At 35.3% G+C, this 26,631-nt stretch overlaps 1 protein-coding gene across 4 annotated transcripts in view; it reads left to right on the forward strand.

Moving 5' to 3' along the window:
- Positions 1-26,631, forward strand: part of ICA1L (islet cell autoantigen 1 like) — a 90,370-nt gene that overhangs the window by 15,536 nt on the left and 48,203 nt on the right. For 3 of the 4 annotated variants that reach the window (XM_078451003.2, XM_078451006.2, XM_078451004.2), the window contains exons 3-10: positions 11,627-11,795; positions 14,732-14,804; positions 16,095-16,218; positions 16,777-16,975; positions 19,372-19,497; positions 20,856-20,954; positions 22,218-22,303; positions 24,515-24,558. In XM_078451003.2, coding sequence (XP_078307129.1) covers positions 11,627-11,795; positions 14,732-14,804; positions 16,095-16,218; positions 16,777-16,975; positions 19,372-19,497; positions 20,856-20,954; positions 22,218-22,303; positions 24,515-24,558 — 920 coding nt within the window. Of the gene's footprint in view, positions 1-11,612; positions 11,796-14,731; positions 14,805-16,094; positions 16,219-16,776; positions 16,976-19,371; positions 19,498-20,855; positions 20,955-22,217; positions 22,304-24,514; positions 24,559-26,631 lie in introns of all 4 variants that reach the window. The other variant, XM_078451005.2, reaches the window with a different exon arrangement.

The following is a 26,631-nucleotide window of genomic DNA, read 5'->3' on the forward strand; positions in this document are numbered from 1 at the left end:
CCCATTAAAAAATTTTTTTAATGTTTATTTATTTTTGAGAGAGAGAGAGCATGAGCAGGGGAGGGGCAGAGAAAGAGGGAGACACAGAATCTGAGGCGGGCTCCAGGCTCTGAGCTGTTAGCATAGAGCCCAACACAGCGCTCGAACTCATGAACTGTGAGATCATGACTTGAGCCGAAGTCAGACACTTAACTGACTGAGCCGCCCAGGTGCCCCATGATCAGTCACATATTATTAATGAAAACTGTCTAATAAGTACATGCAGTTGATTGCTAATGTATCTAGTGAATTATTTTGTAACAACTGAGGGTAAATAATACTCTTTACAGCACTGTTGAGTGATGGAATTTTTCACTGTAACTCTATATAGAATATATTTTCTGTATGTAATTATTTTATACCCTCAGTTATGATAAGGCTTTTTTTTATAAGCCTTCTATTGGTCTGTCATTTTATGGAAGTCTCCATCCCTTTTGAGTCAAAATAGAAAGTTGAACTAGATAATCTCTGAAGTTCTTTTTAATTCTTTTTATTATGTGATTTAAATGTCTATTATATAGAGAACACATTTCTTATTAACCTATTCATATCATGGTGAATCCATAACATAGTACCAAGAGCCTGGCCCAAATTTGATTCACCTTCCTCAAACCTCCAAATTTTACCACCTTTCACCTTTCTTTTTTATTTTATTTTATTTTTTAATTTATTTTTTAAATTTACATCCAGGTTAGTTAGCATATAGTGCAACAATGATTTCAGGAGTAGATTCCTTAATGCCCCGTACCCATTCAGCCCATCCCTCCCCACAACCCCTCCAGCAACCCTCTGTTCTCCATGTTTAAGAGTCTCTTATGTTTTGTCCCCCTCCCTGGTTTTATATTATTTTTGCTTCCCTTCCCTTGTGTTCATCTGTTGTGTGTCTTAAAAACCTCATATGAGTAAAGGCATGTGATATTTGTCTTTCTCTGACTAATTTCGCTTAGCATAATACCCTCTAGTTCCATCCACGTAGTTGCAAATGGCAAGATTTCATTCTTTTTGATTGTCAAGTAATACTCCATTGTGTATATATATGCCACATCTTCTTTATCCATTCATCCGTCGATGGACATTTGGTTCTTTCCATACTTTGGCTATTGTTGATAGTGCTGCCATAAACATTGGGGTGCATGTGCCCCTTCAAAACAGCATACCTGTATCGCTTGGATAAATACCAAGTAGTAGTAGTGCAATTGCTGGGACATAGGGTAGTTGTATTTTTAGCTTTTTGAGGAACCTCCATATTGTTTTCCAGAGTGACTGTACCAGTTTGCATTCTCACCAGCAGTGCAAAAGAGATCCTCTCTCTCTGCATCCTCACCAACATCTATTGTTGCCTGAGTTGTTGTTAGCCATTCTGACAGGTGTGAGGTGGTATCTTATTGAGGTTTTAATTTGTGTTTCCCTGATGATGGTGATGTTGACCATGTTTTCATATGTCAGTTGGCCATCTGGATGTTTGCTTTGGAGAAGTGCCTATTCATGTCTTTTGCCTATTACTTCACTGGATTTTTTGTTTTTTGGGTGTTGAGTTTGATAAGTTCTTTATAGATTTTGGATACTCACCCTTTATCTGATACGTCGTTTGCAAATATCTTCTCCCATTCTGTTGGTTGCCTTTTAGTTTTACTGAATGTTTCCTTCACCATGCAGAAGCCTTTATTTTGATGAGATCCCAATAGTTCATTTTTGCTTTGGTTTCCCTTGCCTCTGGAGATGTGTTGAGTAAGAAGTTGCTGTGGCCAGGGTCAAAGAAGTTTTTGCCTGCTTTCTCCTCGAGGATTTTGATGGCTTCCTGTCTTTCATGTCTTGAGGTCTTTCATCCATTTTGAGTTTATTTTTGTGTATGGTGTAAGAAAGTGGTCCAGGTTCATTCTTCTGCCTGTCACTGTCCAGTTTTCCCAGCACCTCTTGCTGAAGAGACCGTCTTTATTCCATTGGATATTCTTTCCTGCTTTGTCAGAGATTAGTTGCCCATACGTTTGTGTGTCCATTTCTGGGTTCTCTATTCTGTTCCATTGATCTGAGTGTCTGTTCTTGTGCCGTACCATACTGTCTTGATGATTACAGCTTTGTAGTATAGCTTGAAGTCCGGGATTGTGATGCCTCCTGCTTTGGTTTTCTTTTTCAAGATTGCTTTGGCTATTCGGGGTCTTTTCTGGTTCCATGCAAATTTTAGGATTATTTGTTCTGGCTCTGTGAAGAATGCTGGTGTTATTTTGATAGGGATTGCATTGAATATGTAGATTGCTTTGGGTAGTATTGACATTTTAACAATACTTGTTCTTCCTATCCAGGAGCATGGAATCTTTTTCCATTTTTTTGTGTCTTCTTCAATTTCTTTCATAAGCTTTCTATGGTTTTCAGTGTATAGATTTTTCACCTCTTTGATTAGATTTATTCCTAGGTATTTTATGGCTTTTGGTGCAATTGTAAATGGGATCGATTCCTTGATTTCTCTTTCTGTTGCTTCATTGTTGGTGTATAGGAATGCAACCGATTTCTGTACATTGAGTTTATATCCTGCCACTTTGCTGAATTCATGGATCAGTTTTAGCAGGTTTTTGATGGAATATTTTGGGTTTTCCATATAGAGTGTCATGTCATCTGTGAAGAGTGAAAGTTTGACCTCCTCCTGGCCAATGTGGATGCCTTTTATTTCTTTGTGTTGTCTGATTGCAGAGGCTAAGACTTCCAATACTATGTTGAATAACAGTGGCGAGAGTGGACATCCCTGTCTTGTTCCTGACCTTAGGGGGAAAGCTCTCAGTTTTTCCCCACTGAGGATGATATTAGCGTCGGGTCTTTCATATATGGCTTTTATGATCTTGATGTATGATCCTTCTAACCCTACTTTCTTAAGAGTTTTTATCAAGAAAGGATGCTGTATTTTGTGAAATGCTTTCTCTTTATCTATTGAGAGAATCATGTGGTTCTTGTCCTTTCTTTCATTGATGTGATGAATCACATTGATTGTTTTGTGGACTGCTTTCTTTTTTAAAGGTCTCATCAGTTATCACTGCTTAACGTCTTTTTTTAATATTTTTTTAATGTTTATTTATTTTTGAGACAGAGAAAGAGAGACAGAGTGTCAGCAGGGGAGGGGCAGAGAGAGAAGGAGGCACAGAATCTGAAGCAGGCTCCAGGCTCTGAGCTGTCAGCACAGAGTCTGGCATGGGGCTTGAACTCACAAACCATGAGATCGTGACCTGAGCTGAGGTTAGACACTCAGCCAACTGAGCCACCCAGGCACCCCTCTAATATAATTTTTTAATGTTTATTTATTTTTGAGAGAGACATAGAGTGCAGGTGGGGGAGGGGCACAGAGAGAGGGAGACAGAATCCGAAGCAGACTCCAGGCTCTGACCTGTCAGCACAGAGCCTAATGTGTGGCTCGAACTCACAACCGCGAGATCATGACCTGAGCTGAAGTCAGACGCTTAACTGACTCAGCCATCCAGGTGCCCCTTAACTGTCTTTTTATAGCTAACTCCCAAATCACCATTTCTAATCTGAGCTGCAATAAAAATTAAATGAAAAAATATAAAATATTCATTCTTAAATACCCACAATTTCTGTTCTAAGTGCTTTACATGTATTTTCTCATTTAATTCTCAAAACAATATATTTACTTTATTATTGCTATTTTACTGATAAGAAAAATAAAGGTCAGAGAGATTAATGTAGCTCATACAGGGTCCCACATCTACTAAGTAGTAGAGTTATTAGGTTCATACCGAGGCAGTCTGACTAGAGACCCAAGCTTGAAACAATCTTGATTACTACAGTTGTAATTGCTTTCAGATATTTCTATAAATTCAGATGCCACATATCATTTCAGACTCAGAATTTCACATGTCAGATGCATTTTGTTCGCACTTCTCCTAATTTTTTTTATTTTTCAGGGGCAAAACTGTTAAGTCATTACTAACCAAATTCTGTAGAGTCTTCCTTCAAATGTGTTCTTATGGTAACGGTCCTTGGTCCTGATTCTTATTACATTATACCTGGAATATGGATAGATTGCTATAAACTTTCTGTTTAGTCTTTCTGCTGCTTAAAAACCTTTATTAGCTCCACATTACCTATTAACAAAATATAGAGACCTCTACAATTATCATCAATCTACCTTTTTCTTCTTCATTCCTATTTTTGGAATGACATTTCCTTGTCTCATGCTGTTAAGATCTCTGTTTTTCTTCAGTATTTCAATTATGGCACCTAGAATGCCTGAATTCTAATCTTACTTCTGTTAACAAGTGGGAGATTGTTGGCAAGAGGGGAATAGGAGCTCCCTTGTAAATAATGTATATGTGATTTTAATACCTAGTCTTTGCCATAACTTTAACTCTCAGACTTTTTTAATGCACTTGCTAACGTATCTAGTGAATTATTTTGTAACAAATGAGGGTAAATAATACTCTAAGCCCTTTATAGCACTGTTAAGTGATGGAATTAATGTAAACGTTTCACTCTTAACTCTATATAGAATATATTTTCTGTATGTAATTGTTTATAGCCTTTATATGGTGTTTATAAGAAGAGTTATATTTCAGATAAGAAAAAAGTCTACATAAAAGTATAACTGCTTAATGTGTATTTAACAATGAATGAATAACTCTTAACTTTGGATAAGAGCTTGCTAGTGCTGCAAAATAATAATAAATAAAATATGAAAAAGACAAAACCAAAAAGATATAACTGGGATAATCAAGTAGACATTTCTGAAAATAATAATAGTTATACAAAAGGTAGTTAGTTAATTGTAGTAAATTTGGAGACTACAGGAAACTATCACCCTTTATCCTACTGGTAATTGTAGTAAATTTGGAGACTACAGGAAACTATCACCCTTTATCCTACTGAAGAGAAAACTTTGTTGACATTTTGGAGTGTTCCATGTCCTTAGTTGAAATCATTAACACACTGATTCTTTGAGGAAATGCTGATTGTGTTTGTAAGAAAAGTTATGGATTAGGAGCCAGGATAATCGGGAGTACTACATTAATATTAAACAGCAAACTTGTCTAATGTATTTTCTTAATTGCGTCAAACAGTTATATTTAGTCAAAAGTCTTTACAGATTATTTTTTTCAATGGGATTTCACTGCTTCATTTTGCATATTACCATCAGTCTGTTTTGCTTCCTTTTTAGTGATGTCACAGTAATGAGATGTTAAAGTGAGTACAGAACTACCTCTAAAGAGAATACTGATTTGTCATAATTTATGATTTATACTCCAAATCCAGGAGATAGCTAAAAAATTTAAATAGTATAGTGTAAAAAGGAATAAAGTGTTCTCTGTGGTTACTGTTCACGTAAAAAAAAAAAAAAAGAAACTACTCTTATTGCAAATAAAGGAGATCTCTAGTTAAGACAGCATAGTAACATTTGCTCTCTACTCATAGTATTTATAAAAGAAATTAAGAAGCAAACCCAAAAAGATGTGTCTTGGCTAGATAATGAAATAAAGATAAACCAGGGGTGCCTGGGTGACTCAGTCAGTTAGGTGTCTAACTCTTGATTTCGGCTCAGGTCATGATCTCACAGTTGGTGAGACTGAGCCCCACGTCAGGTCTGTGCTGACAACGTAGAGACTGCTTTGGATTCTCTGTCTTTGCCCCTCCCGTCTTGTGTGCATGCACTCTAAAATAAAAGAGAGAGAAACATGAACCAACAATACAATAGAAAGATAAAATAGTGAGTGAGGCTGAGATGGATGTGCTGAGCTTTCAGTATAGAAGTAGGCTCTGGCATCTAGGAGTTCAGTTTCTGCAGGTTGTTAGAAATTAAAAGTGTTCCTATGCAGCATTCCTTCATACATGATTAGATCAATAGTATTTCAGATATCATTATGTATCACTATATCATTAAAATAATCAATATAAGATGCTGTGGAAGTGGGAGCCCTGAAGGTGAATTGGTGGCAACTATATAACTACTAGTGAGGAGGAATAACTACAGAGGGAAGGAAGGAAAAAATTAAAGATTCTGCACTCACAATGAGCCTATATAATTCAACAAAATCAACATTTGGGACATGAATTCATTCCAGGTGAAAATAATCTTTTTCTAAGAATTCTATACATTTAAGATGCCAGAGAGAAAAAATATAGAATAACCATTTAAAAAGGACAAGAAACTAGAAAAATCTGCAGAAGAGCTGATTAGAAATCTTGGAAATCACAAAAGACAGAAAGAAACAGTCACTGCATATAAAAAAATAAACCTTGGGGCACCTGGGTGGCTCAGTCCAGTAAGCATTCGACTCTTGATACTGGCTCAGGTCATGATCTTGCAGTTGTGAGATCAAGCCCTGTGTTGGGTTCTGCACTGAACATAGACCTGCTTGGGATTCTCTCTCTCCTTGCCCCTCCCCTTCTCATTCTTTCTCTCTCTCTCCCAAAATAAACATTAAACAAAAACAAAAGTAAACCTCAATAGCTGGGATCAACTCTAGACAGAATTGAAAAGAGAATTAATAAATTGGAAGATTGTACTGAGGAATTTACCCAAAATATAGCACAGAGAAACGGATCTAAAAATGAGTCAAGACCTATAAAGAATAACACCAGTAGAAGATTCAGATAAAAGAAGAAATTATGGGTTAAAAGAAATATTTGAAGGGATAATAACTTAAAATTTTCTGGAAGACCTGAATCTCCAGAATGACAATACTCTACCAAAACATATCGTAGAGAGCCTGAAGTCATCAAGGTTCAATAGAATGCTCTACAAGATTCAAAAGACAGTAAGAGCTTACTTAGATAGTTTGACCCCAGAATTCTCATTGACTACAATAGGTGCCCTAAGACATGGGGATTCTATCTTCACAAAGAATCAAGAAACACTAAAGAATGTTATGTAATAGAAATGACAGAACAGATAGCAACATATATAGAACTTTAAAAACAGGGCTGAGCACAAAACACCCAAAAAGTCAGAAATAAATGATACAACACAGTATCATTTGTCTATATTAGAACGTGTACATAACACATTTTATTAAGAATACATTCAAATAAAAAAGTACACATGAAGCACATTAGAATGATTATGAGGACAGATGGAAAGGAAGAGGGAGTTAATGTACAAGTAAATGAACAAACATAAGAAAATGAGTCTTGCATGGACCAAAAATTGTATCTAAAAAAAGGGAAAAAGTTGTTAGTTTAGATTTTTATATACAATAAATATGAATGAATTCAAAATAGAGTTTCATAGATCCCAAGACCAAGCTTTTTTTTACCCACAGGATTCATTAGAACTGTTAAAGAATGGGCCTTTTCAAAAGCAAAAAAGGAAAATTTGGGAGATAAGAAATAATGGTTAGCCATCCTTCTTCCTCTTCCCATATGGGGAAACTTGCCCTAATCCAGTTACCTTTGACTGGTTGGCAAATTTGCTTAGCCCTGATGCTCAGTGAGGAGGACCATTTAGGTCTCACACTAAGCTATATCCATAAACTTTGCCATTGTTAGTAACAAAAAATGGGATTTGGGCCTTCAGTTACTACTCCTTATATTACTCGTTTCTCATTTAGAAAAATGCAGAGAAAAGGGATGCCATTTAATAAGTCCCCTCAGAGACTGTAACATTTCATATAATGAGAACATTGAGAAACAAAAGTACAGAATTTAAGTGTAATAAAATATACAGATGTAAAGGCTTTTGTTGAGTTTAGGAGGCATGATATTTATAATAACATCGGTAGACACAGAATATTTAGGAATAAATTAAATGAAATGTGTAATGCTTCTATATTAAAAACTGCAGAACACTGCTGAGCAAAATTAATTAAAGAAGACCTAAATAAATGGGAGATACATGCTGTCGTTCTTGAATTGAAAGACTCAGTATTGTTAAAGGGCACCTGGGTGGTTCAGTCAGTTAGGAGTCCGACTTTGGCTCAGGTCATGATCCTACGGTGAGTGAGTTCAAGCCCCGTGTCGTGCTCTGTCCTTACAGCTCAGAGCCTGGAGCCTGCTTCGGATTCTGTGAATCCCTCTCCCTCTCCCTCTCCCCCTCTCCCTCTCCCTCTCCCCCTCTCCCTCTCCCTCTCCCCCTCTCCCTCTCCCTCTCCCCCTCTCCCTCCCCCTCTCCCTCTCCCTCTCCCTCTCCCCCTCCCCCATTTGTGCTCTGTCTCTCCCTCAAAAATAAACACTAAAAAAAATAGTAAAAAAAAAAAATTATTGTTAAGATGCCAGTCCTGCATAAATACATCTGTAGATTCAATGCCACTCCAATCTAAATTTCAGAACTCTACAACTTAATTGTAAAAAAGACAACTCAATTTAAAAATGGGCAAAAGACAACTATTTAACAATGGAATATATACAGATGGAAAATTAACACCTGAAAAAGTGCTCATCATCAGTAAAATTGACATTAAAGCCACAAGGAAAAACCATTATTCAATGACTAGAGTGAATAAAACTACTAAGACTGCCAACATTAAATGTTAGTGAGGATGTAGAACAATTGGAACTCTCATACATTGTTAATTGGAATGTAAAATGGCAATTTCTTATAAAGTTAAGTATACATTAATTCTTTGACAGAATCGTTTCCTAGGTCTTTATTCAAAAGAAATAAAAACATTTGTCCACAAGAGGACTTGTTTAGGCATGTTCATAGCAGCTTTATCTATAGTAGTAAAAAATGAAAACATAGTGTTACATTCATGCAGTGGATTACTATTCAGCAATAAAAAAAGAACACACTGGGGCACCTGGGTGGCTGGCTCAGTTGGTTAAGTGTTGGACTTGATTTTGGTCTGGTCGTGATCTCATGGTTCAGGAGTTTGAGCCCTGCTGCTAGCCCAGAGCCTGCTTGGGATTCTGTCTCCCTCTCTCTCTGCCCTTCCCCTGCTCACTCAGTATCTCTCTTTCAAATAAAAATAAACATAAAAAAACACACTAGACAAGGAAAAACTAATCAAAGATGAAAAAAATTGAAAGTTATTACTTATAGGCTGGGCAGTGGCTGAAAAAGAATATAAGGAAACTTTTTGGGGCATTAGAAATGTTCTATACTGTAATATCTATTCATTTGTGAAAAGTATACAGCTAAAAACTGTATACTTCATGCATGTAAATATTACCAGAAAGAACCATATAGTAATGATGATGACAGAATGAGGTGGTAAGGGAGTAGGTGAAGGTATAAATGATCTAAAAATGGCAATATTGACACTTAAGCTTTTATTTTTATTTTTCTCTGCATATGTTAAACTATAACTTTTAAAGAAATCAAGAAAGAAAAAACTCATATTTACCCAGACATTTTCCAATTCTGATTATCTTCATTATTTCTTGTAGATCCAAATCACTGTTTTAATTTTCCTTCAGCCTGAAGAATTTGTTAGCATTTCTGAAAGTTCCCTGGCCATGAATTCTCTCAGTTCTTTATCTGAAAATGTATTTTGCTTTCATTTTTTAAAGGACAGTTTTGATAGATACAGATTTATGGATTGACAGTTTTTCTTTAACTCATTACCCTAAGTACATTCCTTTATTGTAGTCTAACTTTTGTTGGTTTTGTTGAGAAACTGCCTGTAATTTGTATTTTTGTTGCCCTGTATATAATATGGCATTTTTCAAAGATAAATTGCAAGTTTTCCCTCAAGACTCTTTATGTGTCAGAACAGTAGGATGATTCACTCTGTACCAAGGTTAAATTCTATTTTCCATCTCAACTATGTCTAGCCAAGTTATCCAGCATAGCATAGGAGAGGTTCTGCAGTTAAATGGTGGCTAATCTATACTGCCAGGAATCCAGGAGAATACCCAAAGGAGAATGTTCAGAGGATATCTGGAAGAGTGGTCACCTGTGGACTTTACATTTTAACTGTGTTCTTTTTAATGCTATTTATTTAAACCTTCTTGGTCTGATATTAGTATGGCTATTCCTGCTTTAATTTTGTGTGTATTTACCTGGCTTATCTTAACTAATTCTTCCTGTGTCATTTTGTTAGAGGTTGACCCCAAATAGCGTGTAGTTGGATATCGTTTTTTCTTTTTATGGTTTGAAGTTCTTTATATTTGAGAGGAGGTTTGCATTTATCATACTAAATTGTGTAGTTGTTCTTATTCTGTCATCCTAGTTTATACTTTTTGTTATGTTGCCTTGATCCTGTTTTTCCCACCCTACTGTTGCTTTTGCTAGTTTTCCTTGCTGTTTTGTTTTGCCCCTAGTAATTTGGAAAGTAAACATTCTATTTTTATTTAATTAGTAATTACTTTTTTAAAAAGTAGGTGAACCTATTTCTTTACTAAGATTAATAATACGTTAATTATCTGTTGATTCTGAAAATGATGAATCAATCACATACTTTAATATCTCCCTGTGTTCCTGCCTCCCACCATTTATTGGAATAATTTAGGCTTTAAAAACCATTATCATTCTTTCTTTTTTTTTTTTTTTTTTACATCTCCTTAAGGAACACTTTTCACATTTGCATTTCCTTACATAGCCGTGTTAACCATATTAAGAAGAATTACTTAAACATTAGTTTTCAAGTTCACAGGTTATAATTTCCATCTTTATTTCTAACATAACTCCCCTATACCTGAGATCTTTCTAATTTTTAAAAATTTTTTTAAGATGTTTTTATTTATTTTTGAGACAGAGCATGAGCAGGGGAGGGGCAGAGAGAGAGGGAGACACAGAATCCAAATCAGGCTTCAGGCTCTGAGCTGTCAGCACAGAGCCTGACGCAGGGCTCAAACTCACGGACTGTGACATCATGACCTGAGCTGAAGTCGGACGCTTAACAGACTGAGATACCCAGGCGCCCCTAATTTTTAAAAATTTTTACAAAATGTTTATTTTTGAGAGAGAGCATGAGCAAGAGAGGGACAGAGAGAGAGGGAAACAGAGAATCCAAAGCAGACTCCAGGCTCTGAGCTGTCAGTACAGAGCCTGACGTGCGGCTTGAACTTGTGAACCATGAGCATGAACTTGTGAACCTGAGCCAAAGCTGAACGCTTAACTGACTGAGCCACCTAGGCACCCCTTTTATAATTAAAAAAAAATGTTTTTTAATGTTTATTGAGATCTTTATTTTTGCTTATTTATTTGATACTAAAGCATTTATTTGAGTGATTTTTAAAGAGTATGTATCTGAATCCTTGTGTATCTGAGAATATTTATTAAATGTGTATTCTGACACAGCAGTTAAAACTATGGGAGGCTTTTCTAAGGAATGATAGTAATATGCAAAGATGTATGTAGAAATTCATTTTGCAGTATTATTACAAAAGCAAAATTAGAAACTAATAGATGTCTATAAATAGATTGGTTAAATAAAATTATTTCCAGTCATTATTGCAAAATCATAATAGTTTTATCACCTTTGTCTCCTAACTGAAATATAAATATCATGAATCTTTTGCTTGTTATTTGTGCAAGTTATAATTATAACATAAGTTTAGAACTTATAGAGCAAATATTAGAATGTTTAGCTATTAAAATTAATATTCTACTTAGTATCTTTTTCACTTTTTCAACTGGATTAAATACTGACTGACTAGATATTTATTATTGAAAAAAATTTAAGAAATTTTAGTCTGTTCCTTGTAGTCACTTCATGGATTCCTTTGGGCAACCCAGACCAGAAGATAACCAGTCAGTAGTTAGCAGAATGCAAAAGAAATACTGGAAAACCAAACAGGTCTTTATCAAAGCAACAGGAAAAAAGGAAGATGAGCACGTGGTGGCATCTGATGCTGAACTGGATGCTAAACTTGAGGTAAATTTGAGGATTCTTTGTATTGCATATAATTGGTTATTATTTGGGACTTTGAAGAGCTTGCAAATTTGATAATGGAATATTTAATTGTATTCATCTGTCAATCATATCTGAGTAGGAGGTCACAATTTGCACAAATTGAGAATTGGCAGAACTAGTATTTATAAGTTAGGTAAGTAATAAATATAAGTTTTTAAGCTAAATATTAATCAATTATGTTGATTAGATATCTACAAATAGATTAGTTAAATAAATTTATTTCCATTCATTTAAATATCATAATAGCTTTATCACCTTTGTCTCCTAATTGAAATTAATATAAATATCATGAATCTTTTTGCCTGTTACTTGTGTAAGTTATAATCGCATGTTATATGCAGTTATATCATGTCAAAATATTCTGTACTACTTTTACATGAAGTCTTTTGCCTAATTGAAAATAATTGAAATCAAATAGTGAGGGTTTATATTTTATTTTTTTAATGTTTAAAAAAAATTTTTTTTATTTAAATTTATAATGTTTATTTATTTTTGACAGAGACAGAGCATGAGCAGGGGAGGGGCAGAGAAAGAGGGAGACACAGAGTCCGAAGCAGGCTCCAGGCTCTGAGCTGTCAGCACAGAGCCCAACGCGGGCTCGAACTCACAGACCGCAGGATAATGACCTGAGCCAGAATCGGATGCTCAACTGACTGAGCCACCCAGGCGCCCCTTTAAATTTTTTTTTTTAACATTTATTTATTATTGAGAGACAGAGAGACACAGAGCATGAACAGGGGAGGGGTAGAGAGAGGGGGAGACACAGAATCTGAAGTAGGCTCCAGTCTCTGAGCTGTCAGCACAGAGCCCAACGCAGGGCTCGAACTCACAAACTGTGAGATCATGACCTGAGCTGAAGTCGGATGCTTAACCGACTGAGCCACCCAGGCGCCCTTATTTTTTTATTATGTTTTAAAATTTATTTATTTATTTAGGAAGTTTATACCCAGCATGGGTCTCAAACTCAGGAACTTGAGGTGCATGCTCCACCAACGGAGCCAGCCAGGGCCCCCTGAGTGAAGATTTTTTATAAGTTAGAGTTTTTGTTTCTATAATTAAGGGATAAAGTTATTGAAGTATTTTATAATGTGTTTTTTTTGTCCATGTTTTTCATTTTAAATAAAGTCATTGCCATGAAATGACTTTAAACCTATGAGTGTTTTATACTTTTAAGTGATTAAGCTAATTAGAGGAAAGTCTCATGTATATTAATGAATAGGTCTAGGTTTTTAAATGCAAGTTTACTGAGTCCATGTACGTATACTAATTGAAGATGCCTTTTACAAATATTTCCAAGTAGGATTTCTGTTATGCTTGAAGTATAATAATTTCTTGCAATCCTTAAAAGTAGAGGCCTAATTAAATAGGTCTTAATCTACTAAGTATTTTTATTATAAAAAAAGTAAATTTATGTCATTGCCATAACAAATATGGAAATAGATAACAAATTAACAAGCTTTTTGCGTAGGAAAGTATTCTTAGGATTCAGTGACATGTGGAACAAATGAAGGGACTTGATTATAAGCAATAAATGTTTTAAGGCTAAAGGAAAGATTCACTATTTCAACATATATTCCCATAGACATAGATTTTTCTGTTTTGTTTTACATCGTTAGGTAGTCTGTATGACATATTTTATATTCTTATCCATTAGTCAAATATTTGGAATCACCCAAGTACTTTCTCTGACTTTTGTACTTTATTTTTTAAGAATGAGAAAATTTTTCATTGTATGTTTACTTAAATCATCGTGTCGTACACTTTAATTATATTATACTTCACTCACATTTAAAAAAAATGTCATTGTAAAATTAAAAAGCAATTGTATATAAATCTTCCAAAGACCCAGGGGGAACAAAATCAATCATAATCACTTCATCATAGTAGAGCTCTCATTTTTGTACCCTTTTCTGTTCTTCCATATGGATTTAAAACAGCTTTTTAGGTTGCAAAATCCATATACCAAATTCATTTCAAACATACCTAAACTTATGTGGAAAGTTGATAGTTGCTCCTCCATTTAGATTTTAGTGTCTGTCACTAATCTTCCTTAGGTCTGATCATATATCTAAATAATAACAAAACTGTTTCAGAGAGTGAATATTTAGGCTCAGTGGTGATATTGGAAATTTATTTGATAATCAAAGGATTAGGGCCTAAGACTATGCTACAGTGCAAAGGTCTTTTTAAATTAAAGTCTTGTAACAATTCTTCGGCATAGGACTTTGTGGGAAGACGGCTGTACCCTAAAACCTATGACACTTCATCTCTCTGGGAAAACCTAAATTTATAGATGTGTGTGAAGAGTTACCTCATGTGTATAATGTGTTCTAATATCAAATTTTCATGTGCTTACTTTGAAATGAGTGTCTACTGGTTATTTTACTTTTAGGTATTAGCAACAATAGTAATGAAGGGAAAATTCCAAATAAAAACAATCCAAAAGTAATTTATTTATGATGTTGTAATACATTATTTAGTTTTTATGGTAATTAACTGACCTGTTTGCTTAGGATAACATTGTAGAAAAACCAGATTGAGAGTTAACATTTTCTAAGGTTATCTATACTCTTCATCTGAAATTGACAATATTTGATGCAGTTTATATTGGATTTACATTTTTGCTATTTAGATAGTTTGGAGCTGAGGGGAGGACACACTTCACAGTTATAAATCTTCATTAGCTCCCATGTATTTATCTCCATTTTTTCCAGCCTTCAAGGGGGAATCTAAAAGTGCTTTCTACATCTGTATAAAACCAATACGGAAGTACTTCAAAGTCAAGGAAAATAAACATAATACTTATAAGAAAATGTTCTGCTTTTGAAGTGCTTATAACAGATATTTTATGTTTATGATTCTTTAAATTTGGTCCTAATAAAATTTATATTTCAAAGGTTTTTCACTCTATTCAAGAGACATGCACTGAACTTCTGAAGATAGTTGAGAAATATCAACTAAGACTTAATGGTATGAAATCCTATATATCTATTCAGTAATTCACATTTTAAAATAAATAATTTACTTGCATTTTTGAGAATGAAAGATTTAATGTAAAAATAGTTTACTAAACTATTATGTGAATGGTTCCTTGTGACAAAGAAGTGACAGTAAGGAGCAGTGTGAGTGTGGAGCTAGTAAGTGAGCGGGCTGCCACCTCAGAGGTGCTGAGAGACTTCCCTTGCAGTTTGTTTTGTGAGGTGTTTTTCTTTTTTTTTTTTTTTCTTAAGTAGGCTCTTTGCCCAACATGGGGCTTGAACTTACAACCCTAAGTCAAGAGTCGCATGCTCCACCCAGTCAGCCAGCCACGCACCCCTTTCCCTTTCAGTTTTTAACTTCAGTTTTTCCATCAGTAAACCAGGGTGAAATTAGGCATGACATTTGTCATTTTTCACTTTAAGCTAATAGTTTGAATACTTTATGGGTTCCCCATTTATTAGTCTTACTGTGTGTGATTAGAGGGTCACACTTCCAAAACTTTGTGGTCAAAGACCACTTTTTTGCTTTGTGTTTTACTTTCAATTTGTTGTAAACTGACACTTCTATAAAATACAATGAAAGTGAATTTCAACACAAATGAAATTAAAGAAGACACACAAAATATAAGCACACTTTATTATTAGATTCAGCAGATATAAAATACTCATCAAATTAGTAAGCTTCTAAACAGTTTCTTCGTTTCAGTACTTGTTACAGGCTGTTAACAAATGACTGTGGACTGGAATTGGTCAGTGGACAACACTGAGTAGTGATGTACTACATGACTGACAAATTTTATGGTTTCAGCAATAAAACCATGGATGTCTGTGGGCCTGGGATACTGAGCATAGATACTGAAACCAGGGTGGGAGTCAAGATTAAGTTTAAATAGAAAACAAAGACTTTGTTAGAGACAGTGATCCTAAAATACATGTCTGCACATTTGAAAATGCATTTGTGGTTTTGTCATTTTGGAATCTTTTCTTTCCCCCTCCTTGCTTCCCAAAGCAAGGTCCATGAATTCACTATATCAAAACCATCTGGAGTACTTGTGGGTAAGGGGAAGCAGATCCTCAGACCTGTAAAATCAGAATCTCTGGAAATAGACCCTGGGAATATGCATTTTTTTTTCTTTTTGGGAATATGCATTTTTAAAATAAGTCTCTCTTCTTCCCTCAAGTAATTCTTATGTATAGAGAATTATTGCTGTGAGAATTTTAGCTGTGTGTCTTTAACAAATGATGAAAGAAAACAGTTAACTGTATTGTAATTTTTTCCTAGTCATATCAGAGGAAGAAAATGAACTAGGGCTCTTTTTAAAGTTTCAAGCAGAACGGGATACAACACAAGCTGGTAAAATGATGGATGCTACTGGCAAGGCACTCTGTTCTTCAGCCAAGCAAAGGTTTACAGTTTTGCATCATCCTCAATCTGTAGTCTTTATGACAGTTTTGATCTATGTACCTAAAATTGCATATTTATAAAGGTTACCGATCATTCCAGTAGAGGGTTCAAAGAGAAATACAGCATGTAATTGTTTCGATGCCTCTTACTTATTTGGTTTTAAAATAATTACTTAAAAATTGACATTCTGGTTGCTTAATTCCTACAAATAGGCTTTAAGCCTATATTTAAACTCCTTAATGTGGTTTAATGTAACAGAGGCACATGCATATAAAAATATGTATATTTTAATTGTTTTATTGCTTTTTTGGATATTATGTTATTTAGGAGTACATTAGAACTTTTCTTCTTTATAGGTGGAAGGGATTTTTTTTTACTTATTTATTTTGAACTTATTATCACTTTACAGATTTTTAACATAAAGATACTTACTGCAAAGAATCTCCAACAGTTACTAAATACAGCCAAAATATATGGTTGTTTTAAACCTTTGTTTTTGTTTTGTTTTGTTTTGTTTATGGGATGTACATCCCTCTGATTTTTACCTCTCTGCCATTAGATTGGCCCTATATACTCCTCTTTCTCGTCTTAAGCAAGAAGTAGCAACATTCAGTCAAAGGGCAGTATCTGATACCTTGATGACAATTAATCGGATGGAGCAAGCACGCACAGAATACAGAGGAGCTCTGCTGTGGATGAAAGACGTATCCCAAGAACTGGACCCAGACACCCTAAAACAAATGGAAAAGTTCCGAAAAGTATGAAAATGCATCCTTTCCTTTTCTTGGTACACAAATCTATTGAATTTACACGGAATAATTTAATCAAGATCCTAAAATATCAGGCTGTTTTTGAAAAATGTTATAAAATCTTGGTTGCTTGGAGATCTTTGAAGTGCAAAAGGTTGTTACACTTTTTTTTTAATCTTTAAGTGACATCCCGACCCCATCAACCTTTTCTATTATTTTTTTTTTATCCCTTTCACAATATAAATGTTGCTTCCCTGGACTTTTGGGATTTGTTTGCAGGAGAGAAAGAGTTTATTAGTGAGGAAAAAATAAATAATTTAAGTAAAAATTCAGGTAAATTGATTATTATAAGAAAAAGTGATTATCAGATTTTTATTCTACTACAGTACATAGTTTGACCACAAACTTTTTTTTAAAGTTTATTTGTTTTCAAAGAGAGAGAAAGAGGGAGTGCATGGAGGAGGGGCAGAAAGAGAGACAATTCCAGCCAGGCTCTACATTGTCAGTGTGGAACCAGACACAGGGCTCAAACTCGTGAACTGAGCCGAACTCATGACCTGAGCCGAAACCAAGAGCCAGATGCTTAACCGACTGAGCCACCCAGGCTCCCCTTGACCACAGACTTTTAAAGTAACTGTATGGACTTATGTTTTTGCTAAATAAACTACTATTTATTTATTAAAAACATTTTTTTAATGTTTATTTATTTTTGAGAGACAGAGCATGAGTGGGAGAGGGGCAGAGAGAGAGAGGGAGACCCAGAATCCAAAGCAGGCTCCAGGCTCTGAGCTGTCAGCACAGAGCCCAAAGTGGGACTTGAACTCAGGAGTGGTGAGATCATGACCTGAGCCCAAGTCAGACACTCAACCAACTGAGCCACCCAGGCGCCCCTAAATAAACTAGTTTTGAATTGTATCCCCCAAGTTCACCATACATGAATACTAAAATTCATTCAGTCCTTCATTTCATAAATATTTAGAGTACATGTAATACAAATCATATTTAATATTGATGGAAACTTTATACCAGCTGTATAAACCACAGCAACCTGTTATCTTTCCCCTTTATAATCTTAGAATACAATCCAAGAGAGTTGTTGAACAACATTCTGAATGCACTAATGTCACTGAACTATATATTTTTAAATGATTAAGTTTATGTTACCTGAATTTCACCTAAATTTTATTATTTATTATTGTTTTTTAAATTTATTTTTGAGAAAGAGACAGAGTACTAGTGGGGGAGGGACAGAGAGAGAAGGAGATACAGAACCTGAAGAAGGCTCCAGGCTCTGAGCTGTCAGCACACAGCCTGACACAGGGCTCGAACTCATGAACCACGAGATCATAACCTGAGCCGAAGTCGGATGCTCAATCGACTGAGCCACCCAGGCGCCCCACACCTAAATTAAAAAAAAAAAAAGTGCATTCTAAACTTATCTGGACCCAAATAGTTCTGCACAGTCTGGTCCCTGATGCCTGTGCAGCCACATCTTGTACTTTCTAGACTCTAGCCCTTTCCATGCCCCAGGAAGGAATATGGTCTAGCCTATTCCATATTGTCCTGCAAGCTTGTTAAGCTCTTCACCTCCCACACCCAGGACTTTTGTCCTTGCTTTTCTCTGAGCCTGGAATGCTCTCCTCAGAATCTTAGCATGGCCTGCTTATCATTTTTCTGTCCCATTTCAAACATCTTGCATGAGCTCACCAAAGGCTTCCCTAATCATCTTACCCAAAAGTAGTCATTTCTTTTCACTTATATGTTATCTTTGCAACATGAGATGCTCTTATATATTTGTTTACTGCTGCTTTTTCCTGTGCCTCCTCACTCAGAAATGATGGGAAAGAACATTGTTTTTTTCACGCACAATATCCCAGTGCCTGGCACATAATAGATACCTTATAAATATTTGTTGAATGAATAAATTAGTATGTTTACATTTGAATACTCATGCTACTTGATGACATGTGATTTACCTTATGTATAAGAAATATGATAGGCATTTATTTTAATTTATAAATGTATCTCCATGATTCAGAGTTATTATTAATGCTTCTCAACACTTTAACTGTTTCATTTCCATGTGTTCTTCTATTAGCTAAATATTACCTATCAGTAGTTTTGGATGTTTCTTTTTATTTGGAGTCTGTAGGGGTCTTTCTTCTTAACTATGCACTTTCCATTTATCATTGCATACTTTCTCAGCACAAAGATACCTGCTGGAAAGAATCTCCTTCAGTTACTAAAAATAGCCAAAATCTTTACCAGTAATCGTGAAATAATAATACAAGGAGAGGGAATTAATCTTCTTTATTTCATGTGTCTGAAAATATGTACCATGAACCCTTATGGTATATTTATACCTGTATTATCAGTAATAATAATAAATATTATTGTGGTTGCAGGTACAGATCCAAGTGAGAAATAGCAAAGCTTCTTTCGACAAGTTAAAGATGGATGTTTGTCAGAAAGTGGATTTACTTGGAGCTAGTCGCTGCAATATGTTATCTCATTCACTCACTACCTACCAGGTACCCACCTCCATGGTCAGCATGTCCTTGCAGTAAACGATGAGTGGTGAGGTTCCTTTTTAAAAGTTGTCTAACAGATATAAAAAATTGCATAATTAATCAAATTCCTTTGACTTTGAAAATTGACCTACTGAGGTTATGACAGAGAATCATAGAATTCTAAACTGAAAAAGACCTTAAGGATTGCCTACTCCTGTATCTTCACATTATTCCCCTTGGGGTCCTAGGAGAGATTTAGGGGCCATCTAGGTTTGAGTGGAAGTGTTGAGGCAGCGTTCACAGCCTGCCTGGTTCCCCAGAGCTACTCCATTTTGAACTTCTACATACAGTTTCATTTGAAGCAAAGATGCTGGGGCCCAAAAGTGTAAAACTTTCCTGTCATAGCTGAGGAAAGTGAAACCCTATGAGAATTAAAGTAAACGGCAATGTTGGCCTTGAAAACCTGTGTTCTCATGCTAGGCCGTGCGTTCTTTTCATTCTGCACTTTCATATCAGCAGTCTCTCACTTGTGCTTCTGTTATCCCAGATCACACATAAATGGCACACAGTGAATAAGTCAGATGTTAATTAGTAGCAGGTACCGATATTAACTTGTATTTTTAAATGGCAAAATAGAATGAACTGTATTTACTTAAGAATAATAAACTAAAGGGAATGGACATTCACTGCTGCTTGTAGGAAATCTTCCTGATTCAGTGCAGTACTGTGGATGGAATTCAGTAGTCAAGAAAGGATGCAATTGAAAATAAAAGTATCTGGCAATCCATGTAGCATATGCCTGAAAAGCAACAGCTGTTAGTTCAGTTCTCTTTTATTATCTCTGCTCAGCCCTCTCACTTTGAATAGGAACTCTGAAGCAGCAAGGAAGATGTCCAGTTACTTGAATTAGCTGAAGAACACTTTTTTTTTTTTCGGTGAGTCTCTTGAGCCCTCAATGAAAGACTAGTTTAGTGGTGCATATTATTTTTCTCCAATTAATAAAGGCTTATATGTGCTTACCAACACAAAGATTTATACATATACCCTTAATACAGATACAGTCTTTTGTGCTCTTAACATTTCTCTTTTGGACTCTTCCAAAGGTGTTCTAATCCACTAGTATTACTCTCCAGCTGATTCCAGTGTACTTTCCAGTGCTGTATACAGATAGGTGTGTGTGTGTATGTGTGTGTATGCTGATACAGTTGCCAGTTCTTATGCAGAATTACTATTTACATTGCTTTCTTGTTCCCCAAACTTGGAAGTTGATTTTACTTCCTACTGCTTGTTATTCAGCAACCATTCATCTACTACACTAGTGAGGAAAAATAGCAGTGAAAAAAATCGTAACCGTAGTGACAACCTTTCTTTTTCTGCAGAGGACGCTGCTTGGATTCTGGGAGAAAACAGCTCAATTGATGTCCCAGATCCATGGGGCCAGTACTGGCTTTCATCTATATGATTTTGTAGCTCTCAAGGTACATTTGTTTCCATGTTCCTTTGTTAGGTATATTATACTTCATTTAGATAACACTGAAACTATTTTGTGCTAAGCCTAATTTTGAATTTACAAAACATGGGAAACATTTTTCTACACTCCTTCAGCCAGTTATTTTTCTGCACTTCCCTGATTCCAAGTGCTACCAGAAACACTAAACAAATACGTGAGAATATTGCTTGTGGGCTCAAGATATTGGGGTGGGGAGAGAAAGAGGGAGCAAGAGAAAAGAAAATCAAAGTGTAAACGAGGTAAGAAAAAGCCAAGGAAAAGAAAAACTTAAGAGGAACAAGTGATGGAAAATGGTTGTTGGTTTTCAAAAACAACCAGAGTACCTACCCAACAATTTTAGAAGTTAAAGAAAAATTTCCTTGCTTTACTTTTACCCTCATGTCATAGATGTAATTCATGATGCAAAAATAATGGGTGACTGCAGCTGAAGAGACTACTGTATTATATTAGATCAGCTCTTTCTGTAATACCTACATGTAAAAGGTACTCTTGGGCTTTGATTATAATGCTTTTAACATTTGTATATCTTTCTGTCAACCTTTGCATATGGCTTATCCAGCAGAGTCACACTATGGTAATCATTTAATTCTGGTAGGTTGGGTTTCAGTGCCTTTGACCTTATCACTCTGTATTGTTTTCAATAGAGCTTGAAAATGTTATTGTTGAGATTGCTCAAGCTAGATGTAGTATCTATGATGGATTGACCTCTTGTAGCTGTATATTCCTGGGGCTTGGTGTAGATATTTAAGTCATGTTCTGACATAGCATCTTCCAGTCTAATAGATACCCTTGAATTAGTCGTTATGTTTTTGTTGTGTGTATGTTTTTTTTCTTTACTTTTTCTATATTAATGCTTCACTGGATAGCATACTATGTTTTTAGGCAAATTTAACATGTAATTTCTGTTCAGATGAAGTTGAAAATCTTCAGCTGTATTTAAAGCATTGCAGTAGAAGTTAGTAACACAGTGTAAGTCTTCTTTGGCATATCACAAACTTGTGAAGCTTGTTGCTAGCCCATGTTATAGTCTGTGTGGTTGTCATTGGCAGCCAGGATAAATGGGGACCCAGGGCCCAGGTCAAATTGCATTATCATACATTTCCCATATCTCTCACTCCTACTTCAGAACTATCCCTATTTTATGTTGTTCTTTAGAATTTTTATTCTCATCTCATTTGCACAAAGAGAGAAACAGATTCCATCTACTTAACATTGAATTTCTTATCCTTAGCAACTACAAGACACTCCAAGCAAGCTTACTGAAGACCACAAAGAAGAACAAATAGACAACAGTTCTCTCACTGAAAACCTCAATAAGTAAGCAGGCAGAAGTATGGGGTTATGGAAGTCCTAGATACTGTTATATGATATATTTGGAAAGAGTTATTTCTTTTCCAATCTATTGAATATTTATTTGTGTCATTTTTCCAGTTAATATTTTTAAAGTTTTTTTTTTTATAAGTAAGCTCTGCACCCAATGTGGGGCTTGACCTCATGACCCTGATATCAAGAATTGGGTGCTCTACCCACTAAGCCTGCCAGGCACCCCATTTTCCAATTAATATTAAACATTTGTTTTAAAGCCTTATCTACCCCCTCCCCATTTTTAACATGGTAGGCAAAGTTGATGATAGGAGTACAGAACAGATTAGGGTGATAACTCCAAATTCTGTATTTGGGGAGACTGAGCTTTTTATTAAGAACCTCTGCCTAGTGAAACCCAGAAGGGGCAACTTGAAACAGAAAGGGACAGGTACCAGCAGCTATGAAACAGAAGCTATTGAAAATCTGTCTCCAAAGCAACACAAATGGGACTGGGTCTGGTTACCTGGAAATGGGGGGCTCTTGCTGTGCACATCCTTCATTTTGCCTATTTCCCTTTTATTACATCTTACCTTTGTTTACTTCTCATTTGAAGTAGATTGCACTGAGTGTAATAACAAACCCAGAAATAAGACCAGAACAGTGACAAACCGTATATTGTTGAGTGGAAGGTGATCCAGAATATAAGCATTTCCTTCTTTTCTTTATGGGGAAATCCAAACAAATTTTTTTGCCTAATTTGAATATATAAACAATTTAGGATGTAGATTAAATAAATATCAAATGTATAGTTATAGATGAAACTTATTACTTATACACTGATATTTAAAATCATGTTACATTAAATATATTAATTTAGTAAACTTTTTCCATTATCACATTTCATCAAAGTTTTATTCACAATCCTCTCATGCATATTCACCATTCTGAAAGCTTCCTTTTGAGTTAACAGATTCCAAAGCTTTTTACCTTCTCTTCCATCCAAGTTATTTAAAGAATCATGCACATATACGGTCATTGGAAATTTTGTTCCAAGTCATTAGTATATATTTGCTCTATTTGTGCGTGTGTGTTTTTTGCAAATAAATACCATATAGGTTTCCCTTGCTATCTGAGAGTGTTCCAATGAAACTTTTCATAAGCCAATACAGTGTGAGGCAAGGAAGCAATTACCATTAATTTTTGTGGAAAATGTTTTGAGTATTCTTAGATCCAAAAAATAACCTTTCTTAGGTTTATCTGACACCCTAGGGCACATCTTGCTAAGCTATACCCAAAATAAATGGAGATGAAGCACAGATGCACACACAGTTCGTAGTGGCTTAATACTGAGATGCTGAGTGTAGTTCCCAGGGAAGGAGCTTGGTGGTGCTACTGTTGCTGCTCAGGGTGCACACTGCCTCTGGGAGGGCTCCCTGCAGAATAAACACTTAATGCTATTTTTGCTTTTTGCCTTTTTTGTAAAAGCAAAAATCCTCTTCAAACTTCTTTCAGTTAGCAAAGACAGGCGCTAACGTAGGTCTTCCAAAGAAGCATAACGCAAACTTCCAAAAAGCAGGGGATACCTGTAATGATTTTTAAGGATCTTTAGGGATTTATTAAAAACAACCTTCAATACTAGAATTGTGAGGTTACACCCCAGGAATAATGCCTAAATCTATGTTCAATTTCTTTGTCTGACTTTTCATAATCATCCCAGATGGATGATATAAATATCCAAAATTAGTATTTACCGAGAACATTTTAGGCAAATGTATCTTCTTTTGCAAACATCACTTTCCTGTTCCAAAATAGAGTACTACATTTTTTCTGCAGTTCTTCATTCCCTCTATTTAGGTTTCAAGTATTCTTGAGCAAACCCTTCAGTACTTGAAAACTAAACCTTATACTCAGTGACTTCGGTGATAGACGTTCTTTATGATGTATTAACTTAGCACAGTGCCTGTAATACTGAACATGGTGCCTGGTGCTTCATCAGCACTCAGTATATGTCGTTAAAAGAATAATGGATGGAGGATTATTTTCATGGTCTATGTAGATCTAGAGAAGTGACATTTGCCTCAGATTTTAGGAGATCTATCTACTGGACAACTATTTTATATGTCATCTCAGTTAAAAACATTTTTTTAACCATATAAAACTGTAGAATATGAATCCCAAGTGTGTTTTAACCAAATTCTTTGCATTTTTTGGTTTTTACTTTAGGTTAGTTTTGTCAGATGAGGAAGTGAGCTTGGGAAGTAAACCAGGTAAGATGGTAAATTCATTAAAATATGAAATGACCACATTTTAAGTGTCAAAACAGCTTGTCACAACCTTTTAAAACAGATTGTATTAATATCCATTCAATTAGAAAACATATTAAGTCATTTTATAAGTCTCTTCTGTACACTTTTGAGTTAGCTTCTTTTCCTCAGCTTTATTGAGTTATAATTGATGTATACCACTGTGTAAGTTTAAGGTGTATAGTGTGATTTGATAGATGGATGTATTTGAAATGATTATCACAATAAAATTAAAACATCCATCACCTCACATAATTACTATATATCTTGTGGAGGCAAGAACATACAACATTTATTTTCTTAGCAACTGTCAAGTATATTGTTAACTATAGTCCCCATGCTGTATTTTAGATCCCCAGAACTTAATTTTATAGCTGGAAGTTTGTACCCTTTGACCAAATTTCCCCATTTTCTCCACCTCCTAGACCTTAGTAACCACCAGTCTGTTCTGAGTTTGACTTTTTAAGATCTCACATTTAAGTGAGATCATACAGTATTTGTCTTTCTCTAGCTTACTTCACTTAGCATAATGCCCTCCAGGTTCATCCATGTTATTGCAAATGCTAGGATTTCCTTATATTTTAAGACTAAATAACATTCAATTATATTCTATTATATATGTACATGTATAACATTTTCTTTATCCATTTATCTGTGATGGCCACTTAGGTTGTTTCCATGTCTTGGCTGTTGTAAATAATACTGCATTGAACATGGGGGTGCAGATACCTCTTCAAGATAGTAATTTCATTTCCTTTGTATATATAGCCAGATGTGGAGTTGCTGGAACATATAGTATTTCTGTTTTTAACTTCCTGAGAAACTTCCATACTGCTTTCTATAGTGGTTACACCAATTTACATTCCCACCAACAGTACACATCCTTTTTTCCACATCCTGTCCAACACTTGTTACCTCTTGTCTTTTTGATGACTGCCATTCTAAAAAGTGTGAGGTGAGGGGCGCCTGGGTGGCGCAGTCGGTTAAGCGTCCGACTTCAGCCAGGTCACGATCTCGCGGTCTGTGAGTTCGAGCCCCGCGTCAGGCTCTGGGCTGATGGCTCGGAGCCTGGAGCCTGTTTCCGATTCTGTGTCTCCCTCTCTCTCTGCCCCTCCCCCGTTCATGCTCTGTCTCTCTCTGTCCCAAAAATAAATTTAAAAAGTTGAAAAAAAATTAAAAAAAAAAAAAAAAGTGTGAGGTGATATTTCAATGTGGTTTGATTTGTATTTGCCTGATGAGTGAATAGTGTTGTTGAGCACCTTTTCATGTATGGTTGGCCATGTATATGTCTTCTTCTTTGGTTGTAAAAATGTGTATCTAGGTTCTTTGCCCATTTTTTAAACAGACTGTTACTGTTTGTTTATTTTTGCTATTGAGTTTGAATTCCTTACATGTTTTGGATAGGAGCCCCTTATCAGATACATGGTTTGCAAATATTTTACTCATTCTGTAGGCAAATGTGATTGGGTTTTTGAATGTTGATTCTTTTGTTATGGTTATTTTTTGTGTTTTTGCTGTGCAGAAGATTTTTAGTTTGATATCATCTTTATTTTTGCTTTTGTTTCTTGTGCTTTTGGTGTCGTTTGCAAAAAATCATTGCCAGCACTAATGTCACAATGTTTTTCCCTAGTTTTTTTTTTATATATTTTTAATTGAAAGATAGTTGACATACATTAGTTTCAAGTATACAACACAGTGATTTGACAATTATGTCCATTACAAAATGTTCACCATGTTAAGTGTAGTCACCTTCTGTCATCATACAAAGTTATTATAATATTATCTACTGTATTCCCTGTGCTGTACTTTCCATCCTTGTGACTTAGCTGTTTTATCACTAGAAGTGTGTACCTCTTAATCCCTGCTATCTATGTTGCCTATGCCTCCACCCCACTCTGCTCTGGTGGCCACTTGTTCTCTGTATTTATGTGTCTCTTTTTATTGTTGTTTGTTTTGTTTTGCTTTTTTTTTTTTTTTAGATTGCACATATAAGGGAAATCATATGGTATTTATATTTCTCTGTCTGACTTGTTTCAC

Source organism: Panthera onca, chromosome C1 (genome assembly GCF_046562875.1).
Source record: "Panthera onca isolate mPanOnc1 chromosome C1, mPanOnc1 haplotype 2, whole genome shotgun sequence".
NCBI classification, from domain to species: domain Eukaryota; kingdom Metazoa; phylum Chordata; class Mammalia; order Carnivora; family Felidae; genus Panthera; species Panthera onca.